Source organism: Vicugna pacos, chromosome 4 (assembly GCF_048564905.1).
Source record: "Vicugna pacos chromosome 4, VicPac4, whole genome shotgun sequence".
Taxonomy (NCBI): Eukaryota; Metazoa; Chordata; class Mammalia; order Artiodactyla; family Camelidae; genus Vicugna; species Vicugna pacos.
Genome location: NC_132990.1, coordinates 67,480,629 through 67,495,071, shown reverse-complemented (window position 1 = coordinate 67,495,071; position 14,443 = coordinate 67,480,629). Strand labels below are relative to the sequence as shown.

The following is a 14,443-nucleotide window of genomic DNA, read 5'->3' as shown; positions in this document are numbered from 1 at the left end:
ACTAAGAGACAAGATTGGAAAAGTTAATCAGGCACATATTAGTTAGCTGGGCAGGGCCTTGAATGTGGAGATGGAGTTTCAGTCTTTCAAAAACCATTTGTTGAATACCAAAGGCTGACCTATAAGTCACAAAGATGAATAAGACACACAGAGTGCCTGAATCTGGGGCTCCCATGTCTAAAACACAAAAAAGAGACGGTGTAACAAATGCTATAACAACAACACGATCAAAGAACTTCAATAGCGTTGCACCTGATTTAGTGGGTAACAGTCTAAAGAAGGTTAGATGTTTCTGAGTCAGTGCTGAGCTTTCTAGACATCCTACCACAGTGCTAAGCTCTATGGCAACTTGTGTGTGTGTTTTAGAAAATCTGAAATGAGCTTTCTCTTTGGCCTTAGAATCTAAGGGATTATTTAACAAGTATCAGGAGAGAATTTGTGTCCAGACAAATAGAGTCAGGGCATGCTATCTTACCATAATGTGTTTTGATGTAATTGTTCACTGGTGATATTTCAGTTCTGTGTTAAAATGTCTCCCGTGGAGGGAATCTGTTCGTCGGGAAGCCCAGGCATTGACCCTCAGGGGAAAAGTTCCTCCAAATGTGTGCCCCAGAGAATAGAGGGCTCCTCAAGCCACGCAGTGACCTTCAGCATCCTTCCTCTGGAAATTGGCCTCCACAACATCAACTTTTCACTGGAGACTTCGTTTGGAAACGAAATCTTAGTGAAAACATTAAGAGTGGTGGTAAGAAAAACATGCTTTTTTCTGATTGTTTCAAAAGCACTTTTTTCTTTCTGGAAAAAAAAGTTATTGTCAACTCATGCTTAACAGATTCAGAAAGAGAGACAGAGAGAAAGTGATAACACAGATGTAACAAAATGTCAACCCTTTGGGGGAATCTGGGTAGAGGTTATCTCGGGTATTTTTGGACTATTCTTATAACTTTTCTTTAAATCTGAAATTATGTTTTTTAAAATTTCAATAAAACAGTGATACTTGCTTACTGTAGAAAATATGAAATACAAATGTTTTGAAATCTGTACGAGACATTATGCTAAGTCCTAGAGCTACAACAATAAAGAAGACACCAATCTATACATTTGTAGTTCAGAATTTACAGTCTAGAAAATTTTCCATTTTGTAAATGAGTTAACAGGCCGAAAAAAGAAAGAAAACGATCATTTCTTAAGTACTGTTTACCCACGCAGTCTGTTGAGTGTTTTCATGTTATCTTATTAAGATTCTTGCCAAGATTCTTAATGACAGAACTGGGCCTTCCTAGATCTTCATTCTCTGAGTTTGTTTGCAGCCATGAAATTCACTTCAGTGAACATGCATGGACTTACTTTGTGCAAGCCACGTTCTGTGCATCTTTGCACAGTGGTTCCATGCACAGACTCTGGAGTCACACTGACTGAATTTGCATCCTGGCTCCACCACTTCCTAGCAGTGTGACATCGGATAAGTTTCTTTTTTATTTTTCATTGAAGTATTTGGATAAATTTCTTGATTTCTCTGGGTGGTGCCAGTTTCCTCGTAATGATGAATCGGAGTAGTAATAGCACCTATTTCATAGAGTATTCTTGAGGTTAAATGACCTAATACATACAAAGCACTTAGATCAATTCCTTAGCTTATAATAACTTCTATTTAAGCTCTGATTATCATGCAAATAGCGAGAAAAATCTTATTCCTGCATGTATGCATGTGAGTATTTTAACATACTTTGCCTTCTCCAGGAAAAAAAAAAGATTTTTTAATTGGAAAAGTAGTCAAGTTGATCCAAGCATTCAGGTCGTATAAATTTAATTATGTTCTTAACTGAATGTTTTTTGCCTTTATTTTAGCCAGAGGGTGTCAAAAGGGAAAGTTTTGCTGGTATTACTCTGGACCCAAGGGGTATATACGGTAGGCAAAATGATTTTGTATTTTATATCTTGTCTTTTCCTCTAGAGAGGTATGTAACCTGAAACACTATTTTTCAAAATGTTAATTGTCTACAATCAGAAATATCTACTTCTTAGTTCACTACCATTCTTGATAGCACATGTTTTATTATAATCTGGATGGATTTAGAACAAAGAAAAATAATCCCATTAGCTTTAAATGCAAAGAATTGAAATAGTAATAATTGTATGACTTCCCTTATATATTAGTCATTTTCTATCCATCACAATAATAACTTGTAATATTTTCTTATAGAACCATCAATCCAAAGAACACCTTAAAAAGTCATTTCCATGCTTATTTAACATGCATTATTTGAAAACACAAAAATGCTGATTAATTACTTTAAAAAGCCATTTCTCATTGTACTTACTTCCTTGCTTTGCCTTCAATTGAGATACTCTGAATCTTCTCAATGTTAGAATTTTGCAAACATTTGAGTACTTAATCAACGACTAAATACATATGTACTTATGAAATTTAGAATATGCTCAGTCAATTTTGTTTTGCAAAAATAGACAGACTTCTGTAGTTCTTATTAAATGGTTGAAATTTACCTTCGTGTTGCATTGCATCGTTTTTTTTTTCTTTCAGTGATACAGCAACTTTCCTTACTAATCAAGACCATTAGACTCTGCCATTTCCTCTGGGAAAGCAAAGAATTAAGACATTTACATTTCAAATCAGCTGAGTCTCATACACTGAATAAGGATGACTTCAACAGATTAACAAAAAGAAAAATCCATCCTATGTACATATATCCACATGCAAAATTTTTTCTCTAATTTTATCTTCACTCAGACCTCCTCCAAGGCTGTGAAGAATCTATGGAGAGGGAGATTACAAGTTCTGAGCTTTTGGCCTCATGCAGTTACATCACACCTCAAGTCGCTGCATCCTTTGTCTTTTCTGCCTCTTCACCCTTATGCCTCCTATTCTAACATTATTGCAGACAGCTTTCTAAAAGGCCCTGTCTTACCCATCGTAGGTGTGAACATCAGGGCCACCAGATGGCAATTATCCTTTATCTGGGAATACATCTCTCCATTAAAAATCTTGGTTAAAAAACTCTATACCTCTTTCCAGTCTTGTCATATGACTTTTTCCACTTACCATTTTAGATAACTTAGACTCAGACAGCTTTGTTACTTTCCAGAGTGCTAACTAGGGTAAAGATGACAACCAATTCTGTCCAGTTTATTTGAGATTTTATTAAATACTTCCAATACATGTATATTGGAATTGCTATACCAGTATGATACCTCATGGAGCTTTTTTTTTTAAAGGCTAAGATGTATTTGGAAAAGTAAACAGGCAATAATGTTAGAGGAAATCTAAGATAAATATCAGTGAGGGAGAAGGAGGTATTGGAACAAACTGTAAAGTAATAGTAATTAAAATTGTGTGACATCATGGGGAGGGCTTAGCTCAAGTGGTACAGGGCATGCTTAGCACGCACGAGGTCCTGGGTTCAATTCCCAGTACCTCCTCTAAAAATAAACCTAATTACCTCCTCCCAGCCCTAACTCCCCCCAAATTAAATAATAAATAAATAAATAAATTTTAAAATTGTGTGACATCAGCTTAAAAAGAGACTAAATACAGAAACTCAATACTCAAGACGACCCCTTGCCTTTGGTTCCTACTTCCTCTCCCTAACAAGCTCTCTCCTGCAATTCTTTTCATATCTGAGATACAGAGAGTTCATTTCCTCACCTCTCTCACTTCTGGCACACCCTCATCCCTGGTCAGGGCAGGCCCCTCTCATGTTTTATTTGCTTGGTAATATGCTTGGTAAATGTCTTTGAGTAGAGAGGTAAGGTTGTATATGTGTATGTCTTTATTTATTTATTTATTTCCTTATTTATTTTTATTTTTTTAAATTAAGGTAGAGTTGATGTACGCTACTTTTAAATTAAAGCATAGTTGATGTACAAGGTACAGGTGTACAGTATAGTGATTCACAATTTTAAAGGTTATACTCCATTTAAATTATTATGAAATATTGGCTTTATTAACTTTGTTGTAGTGTATGTCTTTTTAAGACGTAAAACGAATTGTGCTATAGATCCTGTTCTATTTCTTAAGTCTTTCTCTGCTCTTAATTCACAAAGATATTGTTGTGTACTTTATCCTATTGGTTTTACAGATGTAAGTTTTAAATGTTTTCATCTCTCTGGCATCTACTTTTACATGTAATGTCTTGATCACCTTTTATTAGGATCTCTGACGAGGAGTAAAATTAACTTCCCTTAGTTTTAGCTTTCTCTTCTGTACATTTTCCATCTGGTAGAAAAGTTGCTAACAAGAAGTGAAATAGTCTAGGGCAAGTACCAATGGAAACAAGGGTAGAGGATCAAATTTAGATAATCTCAAACAACCTACTGTCCTAAGTACCAAATAATGAGCACAGACTGTTTGCCAGGCTCTTTGTCTATATTGTTTTTACCGTCACAAAAACCCTTTGAGGAAAATATTATTACCTTTATTTAACTGATGAGCAAACCAAGGCTTAGAAAGACAAAGTATCTTGCCCAGTGACACATCTAAAGTGAGCTCTTTCTGAACTCAGTGCTCTTTCAACCACACTTAAATGCTCTTAAATGTCTTCACTGGGTTTAATTTTAACATCATATCCTCAGCATTTGTTAAAGGTTAATGAAGAAAGAAGTTACCTGAGAAACATTCCTATTTCTTCTGCAAAGCCATGTGGTTTGCCATAAAATGCAAAATGTCATTTTTTTTTTAACATCTGCCATGTACCAGGGACTGTGTGGGACTATAGCAGTCTAAAAGAGATGGTTCCTGCCCTCAGAAAGCTTTCTTAGCAGGGTAGTGGGAGGGGGAGTCTGTCTGTGGTGACGCCGTGGGGTCTGCAGTAAAACTTCCTGAGTTCAGATGCAGCTTCACCTGCACTAGCTCTGTGGCCTTGAGCAATTTGCTTTCTAAGCCTCAGTTTCCTCATCTAGAAAATTAAAGTAATAATAATAGACCTAGTACACAGGGTTGTTTGTGAGGATCCAGTGTGACAATGCATTTAAAGAACTTAGCAGAGTGCTTGGTAGTCTACCAGGAGAATGATAAATGTTATCATTTTTATGAAATAAATCAATGGTTACAGTAGAAAATGCTCTGATACAGGCATGCTTAAACTCTGTTATTGTGCAGAGAGGGGAAAGTGTCTCATTTAGACAGAGAGGAGAAGGTGGAAAGAATTTCAGGGCATGTTTCCCAGTGGAGCTAATCTTCACATTTCTTTGACTAAGGAATTACATGTTAGTTATTTTTAGGTTTCAGTTTCAAGAACAATTGTCTCTCTTTGGACAAAATGGCATGCTGCCTTTTACTGGTGAATAAGATTTTTATAACCTATTTGTTTCCTGCTTTTAATGACCAGGGGGCTTACAGTCAAATTTAATGCTTTATTTAAAGAGATTATATAAGCCTAGAGTTTGATAAAAATCTTTGATTATTTTTAACTTCCCTTTAAACTTTTAATATCGTTATTATAGAAGTCTTTTACTTTAAAAAGTTCCTTGAAGGTAGATATATTATAAATAATCTGAAGGTAGTCTTCCCTCAAGAACTCTGTGTAAATCTAATGATTTTCTTTTAAATTTCAGGTGTTATTAGCAGACGAAAGGAGTTCCCATACAGAGTACCATTAGATTTGGTCCCCAAAACAAAAGTCGAAAGGGTTGTGAGTGTAAAAGGTAAATTAACAAGTGCCATTTTTATTTCTTATTTCGTTTTGTGTTTCAAACAAAAATCAAATATTCTCATGCTTACTTTATTTCTCCTCTTCTTTACTCAGTCTCATTTACAAATCCACCTCCAGGAGTACCCTGTTCCTACTCCCACCTTCATATCCCCAGTCACTCTTCCAGCTTGATTCATGTTCCCATTGTGGAGGCTGGGGGCTGTTGCTGGCCCAGGGACTTCTCTTAAATGAAGGTGCAGCTGCTTCCAGACTTAAAGGACTTTCCATGATCCTAGTGGCCAGTCCTGTTTCAGAGAAGGCTTTAGGACCTGCAGATGGTCCCAAGAAAGCAGCGCTGCTCTACTAGAGTACCAGTACATTTGCAGAGTGGTGTCATTAGTGGGTTTTATCCCTGGTCTCCAGCCTTTAAAAACTCAGTGACGCATCAAAATGATAGAATGTCCTGACTACATTTTATCTCAGGAAAACCTTGGAATCACAGAATGTTAGCACTGGAAAGAACTTTTTAAATCATGTCCAACTCTGTTGTTTTTTATATAAGAAATTGGTTTGCCTAGGATCTCATGATGAGGTATAGACAGAGCCCTCATGGCACTCATGGAGCATTCACAGTTCAGACTCTTTGCTTTACTTTAGGGATGCGATTGAATAATAGAGTTTATAATATCTAAAGCCAACAAGTTTGTGTGGCAACTAGTTGGCCATGTCCTCTATGCTATAATCTGCCCCACCGTATTACACCATCTTACCTTCATATTACAGTGGTATTTTTAAGCCTGCCTCTGGTGTTTCTTTAAATCCATCTTCCTAACTAGATCCTTTTTTTTTCCTCTCCCCAGTTCCAAGAAGAAATTCAACTGCCTAGACAAAAAGGAAAGGATAGAGATGTTTGCTCTTATCTCTATTTAAAATATACTGTTACTCAGACATTGATAGAAATTTGATTGTATCTACTTTGATTTTTGTTTGTTTGTTTCAGGACTGCTTTTAGGTGAGATCATGTCTGCAGTTCTGAGTCAGGAAGGCATTGATACCCTTACCCACCTCCCCAAAGGGAATGCAGAAGCGGAGCTGATGAGCATTGTCCCAGTATTCTATGTTTTTCACTACCTGGAAGCAGGAGATAATTGGAACATCTTTTCTCCTAAGTCATTAACTCAGAAACAGAACCTGGAGAAAAAATTAAAAGAAGGTAAAAAAAAAATCTATTTCACATACTGTACATTAAAATCTTGTGTTTTTTTTAAACTAATAGTTTAATTAAATGAATATGTAAGTTATTAATTATACAAAAGTTTAATTGTAAAAGCATTTCAGCCACACACACAAAAATCATGAGATGGACCCTATTACACAAATAAATACTGTTTGCTATAGCATTTTGGCTTAACTTACTAGAATTCCTGGATGAGAGACAAGACACCTGCATTCCAAACGCTACAGAGCACTTCCTTCCTTCTTGAATGAGCTCAAAATGTTCTATTTGATAATTCCCAATTCAAGAGATTCATATACTTCCTTAGAGAAGTTCAATGTTGGACAGAGCACATGCTTGCCGCCCAGCAGCAAAGGAAGTTTGCCGTTCCCAGAGGCTAGTAAAGCACTCTGAGTAGACACGGGGGTCACTGAAGCGCTGTGTTCTCTTCCTGGTGCCTCACAGGGATGGTGAGCATCATGTCCTTCAAAAATGCGGACCATTCTTACAGCATGTGGAGAGGCGGAAGTGCGAGCACTTGGTAAGTAGAAGGTTTTGACTTGCATTTTCATATGGTAGTTAATTAACTAAAGAACAGCAACCTTAATGGAAACTCTGTTCATCTAGTTGCTCAGGCTAAAAGCCAGGTCATCCTCCACTGCCATCTTTCTCTGACGAGCCACATCTGATCCAGCAAATGCTTTTGGCTGCAGCTCCTTCTCACCCATCCCAACACCCCATCATGATCCAAGCCATTCTCATCTCTTCCCCAGGTATCAGCATGGCTGGCTCCCTTACCTCCCTCAAGTCTTTACCAACAGTCACCTTCTCAGTGAGGCCTCTATTAATCATTCTGTCTAAAATCACATCTCATTCCCATCCCAACACTTCATATTCTTCTCCTCAGCTTTCCTTTACTCTTTAGAATTTATCACAAACATTCTTACTTACCTCACTTACCATTTGTCTCACCACTAGAATGTAAGCACCTACACATAGTAGGTGCTCAATAAGTACTTATTAGGTGAAGCATAGTAACTTCCAAAATTCTGATGATTCAAGGGAAAGAGAGTCTGAGCTAATTAAATTCACATGGCAATTTATTTTCAAAAAACATTGTCATGCTTTGACAAATATTTAATAAAAACACTGTGACAGGTGCTTTGTAGGTTCTACTGTATGACACACTTTTAAGACATTTACAATCTGGAATAATTGACTTTTAGATTAGGCCTTTTACTACTGAGAGCCCCCAGGATTTCATCCTTGACCCCCTTATTTTCTGGAATCTCTCCTTGTGCAGTCTCATCTTTGCCTATGACTTCCATAACTTCTAGGCAGATGATTCCCTAATCTATATCTTGAGGCCTAACTTCTTTCCTAAGCTCCAGATCCGCATTTCTAGGGTCCTGGGAGCCAAAGGCCCTTCAAACACACTCTGGGCCAGATTCATTGTTTTGTTCCTCTGTTCCCTCAGTCAGTGCATAACAATACTCTGTACTTTGTCTTCTGCTGACCAAGTTTGACTCCTCTCTTTCCTTTTAGCTCTACATCCAATTAGTCACCAAGTCCCACAGATTGTACCTTAGAAGTGGGTCTAACCATGTGTGAATGGCACATTTTAAAAGACACATAGACTCCTGGAGGATAACACCCAGGATGCAGGGAGTGGGGGTTGATGCAGACCGGAACCACCACAGCAGGAGCTGGGAACGAAACACCTGGAGAACAGAAATCTCCACAAGAAGATGTGATAGCCTCTCAGGAAACCTCTAGAGCTCTGAAGAGTTCTGGGCTAGACTGAGTGGATGGTGTTCAGTCAGAAACATAGAGCGCTTGGGTCCCACCTTACCTCCAACTTCATAAGTTCCTTGAGAGAAATATATGTATAGAAGAAAATGGCCAACAACTGAATACTTTACAAAAAAATTGAGGAAGATACAAAAAGTACAAAGAGTGATATTCATTTTTAGAAAAGAAAATTAAAACAAAAACTTTAGAAGGAGGGAGTCAAGGGGTCTGAGGCTCAAGGGCATCTGGCTCCTGGGCTGCTGAGTGAAGGAATCAGAGGGGAGGAATGGAGGTATAAGAGGCACCTTTGAGAGACGTCAGTAGAGACTGAAATTGCTTTTAGACTAAGTAATCACAAGAATTAAAGCTTCCTTGTGAGGTGGCAAGTTCTGCATCAAGGGCATGGCACAAGGGGAAGCAAGATCAACCCTCCCACGGATGCTGGGGAAAGGGATTTAGACCTTGACAGGGATTTAGACTGGATAGCTTATGCACATTTTACAGTCTGGAATTTTATGACTTTGCTCTTCCACATCTCATGTCCATGGGCCGGTGCTTTGACTCAAAACTATTTATTTCACCATTATTGTCTTTGACTTTAAGAGAGTAATTTCTTTATCATCGGGCATCAACTTGCAGCTTAGGTAGGATAATGATGTTGTAATCACAGAAGATGTGCTGCTCACATTTGACTGTTTGGGGAGGTCTTCCTAAAATCTTCCCTGCCCTTGTAAAATGGTGACAGCTTACTTTGGAATGGCATGTTTTAAAGTGTTCTTTTCTTTTAAAGAATAAACACCGTATGAACTAAAACACACTAAGTTGAAAAATAAAAGGGATTCAATATCTAAATGCTTACTTACTTGATTTTGTCTTAAAGGTTAACAGCTTTTGCTTTAAGAGTACTTGGACAAGTAAATAAATATGTAGCTCAGAACCAAAATTCAATTTGTAATTCTTTATTGTGGCTGATTGAGAATTGTCAATTAGAAAATGGATCATTCAAGGAAAATTCTGAGTATCAACCAATAAAATTACAGGTAAGGAAACCAAATGCACAGGTGAGCCATGGTTTTATTTACAAGTTTGAGCTGTGTTCTTATCCATTTTAGGAGGATGAAGAAGAGAGGGGGAAATATATGCAGTCCTGCAAAAAACTTCTATTGAGTACAGGCAAAGAATTTGATGATTCGGGGTAGGTCAGATAAGAGAGATTTGATCTAGCATAACAGGCATTAGTGGGTCACAGTGCATAGGCACTAGAGATCTCAGGAACATGTAAAATGTACTAATTTGTCCACATATGCTTGGTATGGAATCTGCACCTGAACCTCAGAGCCTCCCCACAGGTCTAGGCTGCAAGGTATTTTCATTTAAATGAGAGGGATCCTATTTATACTCTGTTAGAAAGAGAGATTGGGGTCAGTTTATTTAAAATTACAACAAGGTGTTATTTGAAGTTGAAATACCCTTACATACTTATATGCTTGAATTACAAATTGGCTCCAGAGTATTGCTACAACAGCTTCTACTCCTTAGAATGTTGTTTCTGTTTTTAGGATTCAACAGCTTATATTTATTTATTTTGCCTGCCCCAGTCCAAGCCCTTTCATATCAGGCGTGAGCAGCCTCCCTGGCTGACAGGGGTCCCGGAGTGACCCTCTGCTGTGCCAATAACAGCTTAGGACCCCAACCAGAAGCGGGAGCAATTGACATCATCTAGGTGCTGTTTGAAGAGTAAAATACTCTTCTTAAGGTCCCACCCATCCATCCATCTATCTGCATTCATTCAACAACCATTCACTGAGCACGTAAAACATGCAAGGGTCTATTTTAGGCTCCATGGGGGAGGAAAAGTGGGAAGGATGGACCAGAGACTATCCCTGCCACAAAAGAGCTCGCACACTGATCGGGAAAACGGGTTATAAATACTAACAACTCTAATCAAGCTGTAAGAGTGTGTGTGTGTGTGTGTTCATATATTTGTTCAATAAATATGTATTGAATGAGTACTAAGTGCTACATGGAAGGGACATAACAGGTGTGGTCACTGGGGCCATGGAGGCCACAGTCTAGCAGAGAAGTCAGACACTAAGTAAGTGATTTCCAGTGTGTGATACTGGCTAAGAAAAGGGATAGATGGTTTCTTTGAAAGAAGGAGATCTAACCTAGGTTGGAGGAGTTGGGAAAATTAGTTGACCAGGCTCCTGAGAGCTAAGTAGGAGGAGGGCAAGAAGAGTGCTCCAAGTGGAGAGAACAGCGTGCCTGTTATTTTGAGGTGGAGAGAGAAAGTGGTTCATTGAAAGAGCTGGAGCCGAGAGGGCTGAGGGGTGAGAGGCACAAAACAATGCTGGAGGGGTAGCTAGAGGTCACTTCGTGGAAGGTCTTATAAGCGTTGCATTGGAATGTCACTGCCCTAAGAGGAAAAAATATGGGAGCACAGAGGCAGAAGAGTGCTTTGTAGAGGAAGTGGCATTTTACCAGGGTTTTGAAGGAGAGGGTGAACTTGAACATGGCGAAGAGATGTGAGGTGGAGCTGTGGGGTGGGGAGGTGGAGGAGGGGAGAGGGAGTGAAAGCTTGTACCTAAGACCTTTGCGAAAGGGCAACGACGCCGACAGGAGTGCATGAAGGGAGAGGGCGAGACGGGGCCCAAAGTGGACACCAGAGCCCGGTCATGTCACTCTAAGGACAGCACTTCACTCTCCTTTTCAAACATGTTTTATTTTTAGGGTACCTTGCCTACTGAAGCCCGAGAGAAAACCTTGTATCTTACAGCCTTTGCTGTGATTGGAATTAGAAAGGCTTTTGATATATGCTCACTGGTGGTAAGTAAGAATTTTCTTTCTCCAACACTCCTTTGTTTATGCATCATATGCATGGGCAGGGGACTTGAAAATACCTTTAACTTCAGTACTGAAGGATTTCAGAATTGTGATAGATGTTAGAAAACATCTAGTCCCACCACTGGTTGACAGTTGAGAAAACTGAGGCCCGTAGGAAAGGTGAACCTCGTTGTCCGGTGTCATAGGCTATTGAATCGTGACTTTGAAACTGGAACTCATAACTTCTAACTGTGATAAAAACATGACTCTATGTCCCCTGCTTCCTTCTCTTACCTCTGCTAAGTCTTAGGCCAAGTATGTGAGTGTCATTCTACAACCTGGAATACAGAGCCTTGAGACACTGTATCATGAAACCACCGAGAGTGCTCCGTACCATGTTTACTGCCTTGGGTTGGGCTGTCTCATTTCCTTGGAAGCTGAGGGGAGAAGGGAGAGGATCCACTTAAGAGGATCAACATAGAAGGTGCCAAAGGTTAACAGAGATGAGACCATGATCTGGGAAGTAAATTAGACCTGTCCTTCAAACCAGCCTGCAGAACTGAGATGGACAAGCCCAAGGGGATTTGTAAGACTTGAACCACAAAGTTGTTTTCGTTGAGTTCAAGAGAATTGTTTTTTATATCTACATATAAAGTCAACAAGACAAAATAATCAACCAGGACCAGTTCCCAGGGGCCTAGAGGAGCAGTTGGCAGCGCCTGGTGGTACATGAGTGAGAGACGGATGGAGCTGGGAGAGACGGCTCCAGGCAAGGTGTTGGCCACCTTGCTTCCTCCTCACCCATTTTTCCAAAATAACTATTTTCATTGTCTCAGAACAAAGTAATAGAGACTATTTTCCCAACAATCCTTAGGAACAAAAAGCACTTTGGCAGTTTGGCTCTTTTTCTCTGCTCCTTATAGTTTTATTTAGTAAAGCTCCTTTTGAAAATGTGAATCTGTCTCAGCTATGCTGGGGAAGAATGAGGAAAGCCACGCCTGAGCTTGGTGTTTCTTCCCAGAGGCTAGGTCTGATGTGGGAAGCAGAAACTAAATGGGAAAACCTCTACAGAGGAGGGGAGGATTCAAAAGCAAAAAGCTTAACCCAATTTGGACAGTCTCATTTTCATTTTTGAGGTTATGCTCTGTTCTTTCTCCCAGGGTTTGCTTCAGCCAGACACCATCCATTTCCATTAGGTCACTTCTCTTTCCACCCTTCATCCTTCTTGTCTGCCCCAGGGTGCTGCAACCCGGGAGTGGTTCCCATCAGTTGACAGGTTGATGCTTGACAAAGAAACTTAGTTGTCTTCTGCTCTTGTTTCCAGAAAATCAGCACAGCTCTAACAAAAGCTGAAACCTTTCTGCTTGAAAATACCCTCTCGACCCAGAGCACCTTTACGCTGGCCATTGCTGCTTACGCTCTTTCCCTGGGAGATAAAACTCACCCACAGTTTCGTTCAATTGTCTTAGCCCTGAAGAAGGAAGCTTTGGTTAAAGGTATGACTCATTCCTGACATTTATTCAGCAAGCGTCGACTAAGCATGTAGCGTCTGCTAATTCTGGGAAGGGGCGGCGTCATGCAAGGTGGAGTGAGAAACAATCCCTGCGCTCAAGGAACAAGCCGTCACAGTGCAGTGTGATAAGCACTGTTATTCATGGATTTATTTACTCCCTCAGCACATATCTATGCAGTACCTCCTATGCACCAGGTACTATATTTTAGGCTCTGGAGATGAAGCAACAGACAAAAAAATGATAATCATCATCATAATCCAGGCCTTCATGAAACTAACATTCTAGCTAGAGATAAATATGATAAATAAGTAAAACACTGCATATAGTAAATAGGTTAGTGGTGACTGATATAAAGGAAACTAAAGCAGGGGAGGGAGACACAGCCAAGGGGGCAAGGTGTAATTGTAGATGAGTGAGGTGAGGTGAGGCTTAACCTCACTAAGGAGATGGTATTTGAGTCAAGACCTGAAGGAGGTGAAGAAGTGAGCTGGTGGCTCTCTGGACGGGTGTTTCCTGGTGGAGAAACAGCTTGTGCAAGTGCCTGAGGTAGGAGCATGCCTGGTGCTCCAAGAAGGCAAGGAGGCCAGTGTGGCTGGAGAGCAGTGAGATGAGGGGTAGGAAGTGATGTCAGGGAAGGGAATGGTGAGGGAGCGCCATGTAACCCTCGGAGGTCGTTGCAGGAGCTCTGCAGGACTCCTGTGACAGTTGTGCGACATACAAAGCACCCAGGCAAGCAGGTGAACTGAGGCTGAAATCCAGCCTGTGCTCCGCTCCCCAAGTCATGCACCCCAATTTGGGTCAGCTTCTACTCAGAGCAATGTGCTCCTGTCGCAGTGACATCAAGGTGCTGTAGGCACCAGTGGGAGCCTCAGAACCTTGCCTTCTACTTCAAGTGAGAAGGGAAGCCATTGAAGGATTTTGAGCAGAAGAGTGCATGACCTGGCTTATATTGTACCAGGCTGACCGCAAAGGGACATATTTCATTTTGAAGAATAAAAATATTGCTTCCTATGGATCATGAATGAGGAAACAGAGAGGAGCATGGGCCATTGGTCAACGTGCCTATTCCAGCACCAGCATGGTTGGGCACTTCTGAGCCCTCTCCTGACTGAGGTTTCCTAAAAGTTTAATAAATCTTACATGAGGTTCATCACTAATCTACAAAATTTGACTTCTGTCATCATTTAAAAGTGACTGAATCTTAACAAATACCTCAAAACCCACTTGTATAATACTTTTTAAACAACACAAAAGAAATGTCTTGGGTATTATAAGAAATGGATCATAAAGTCATAGAATTTAAGAGCTAGAAGGGAATTTAATCATTCAACTAATGTTTGAGCTGGATGTATCTTTAAAAACCCAGCCTTTCATTCTAAATGCAGCCTCCAGGAGGGAGGGCTTTGGACTTTTTGTCCAAAGTTGTGCAAATAATGGAATTCTGCATTGTC

At 39.8% G+C, this 14,443-nt stretch overlaps 1 protein-coding gene across 1 annotated transcript in view; it reads left to right on the top strand.

The window, feature by feature from the left end:
• Positions 1 to 14,443, top strand: part of C5 (complement C5) — a 98,133-nt gene that overhangs the window by 39,397 nt on the left and 44,293 nt on the right. Inside the window, exons 21-28 of the mRNA XM_006205564.4 lie at positions 518 to 745; positions 1,849 to 1,909; positions 5,572 to 5,661; positions 6,649 to 6,861; positions 7,330 to 7,405; positions 9,536 to 9,695; positions 11,386 to 11,481; positions 12,803 to 12,974. Of these exons, the coding sequence (XP_006205626.2) occupies positions 518 to 745; positions 1,849 to 1,909; positions 5,572 to 5,661; positions 6,649 to 6,861; positions 7,330 to 7,405; positions 9,536 to 9,695; positions 11,386 to 11,481; positions 12,803 to 12,974 (1,096 nt within the window). The remainder of the gene's footprint in view (positions 1 to 517; positions 746 to 1,848; positions 1,910 to 5,571; positions 5,662 to 6,648; positions 6,862 to 7,329; positions 7,406 to 9,535; positions 9,696 to 11,385; positions 11,482 to 12,802; positions 12,975 to 14,443) is intronic.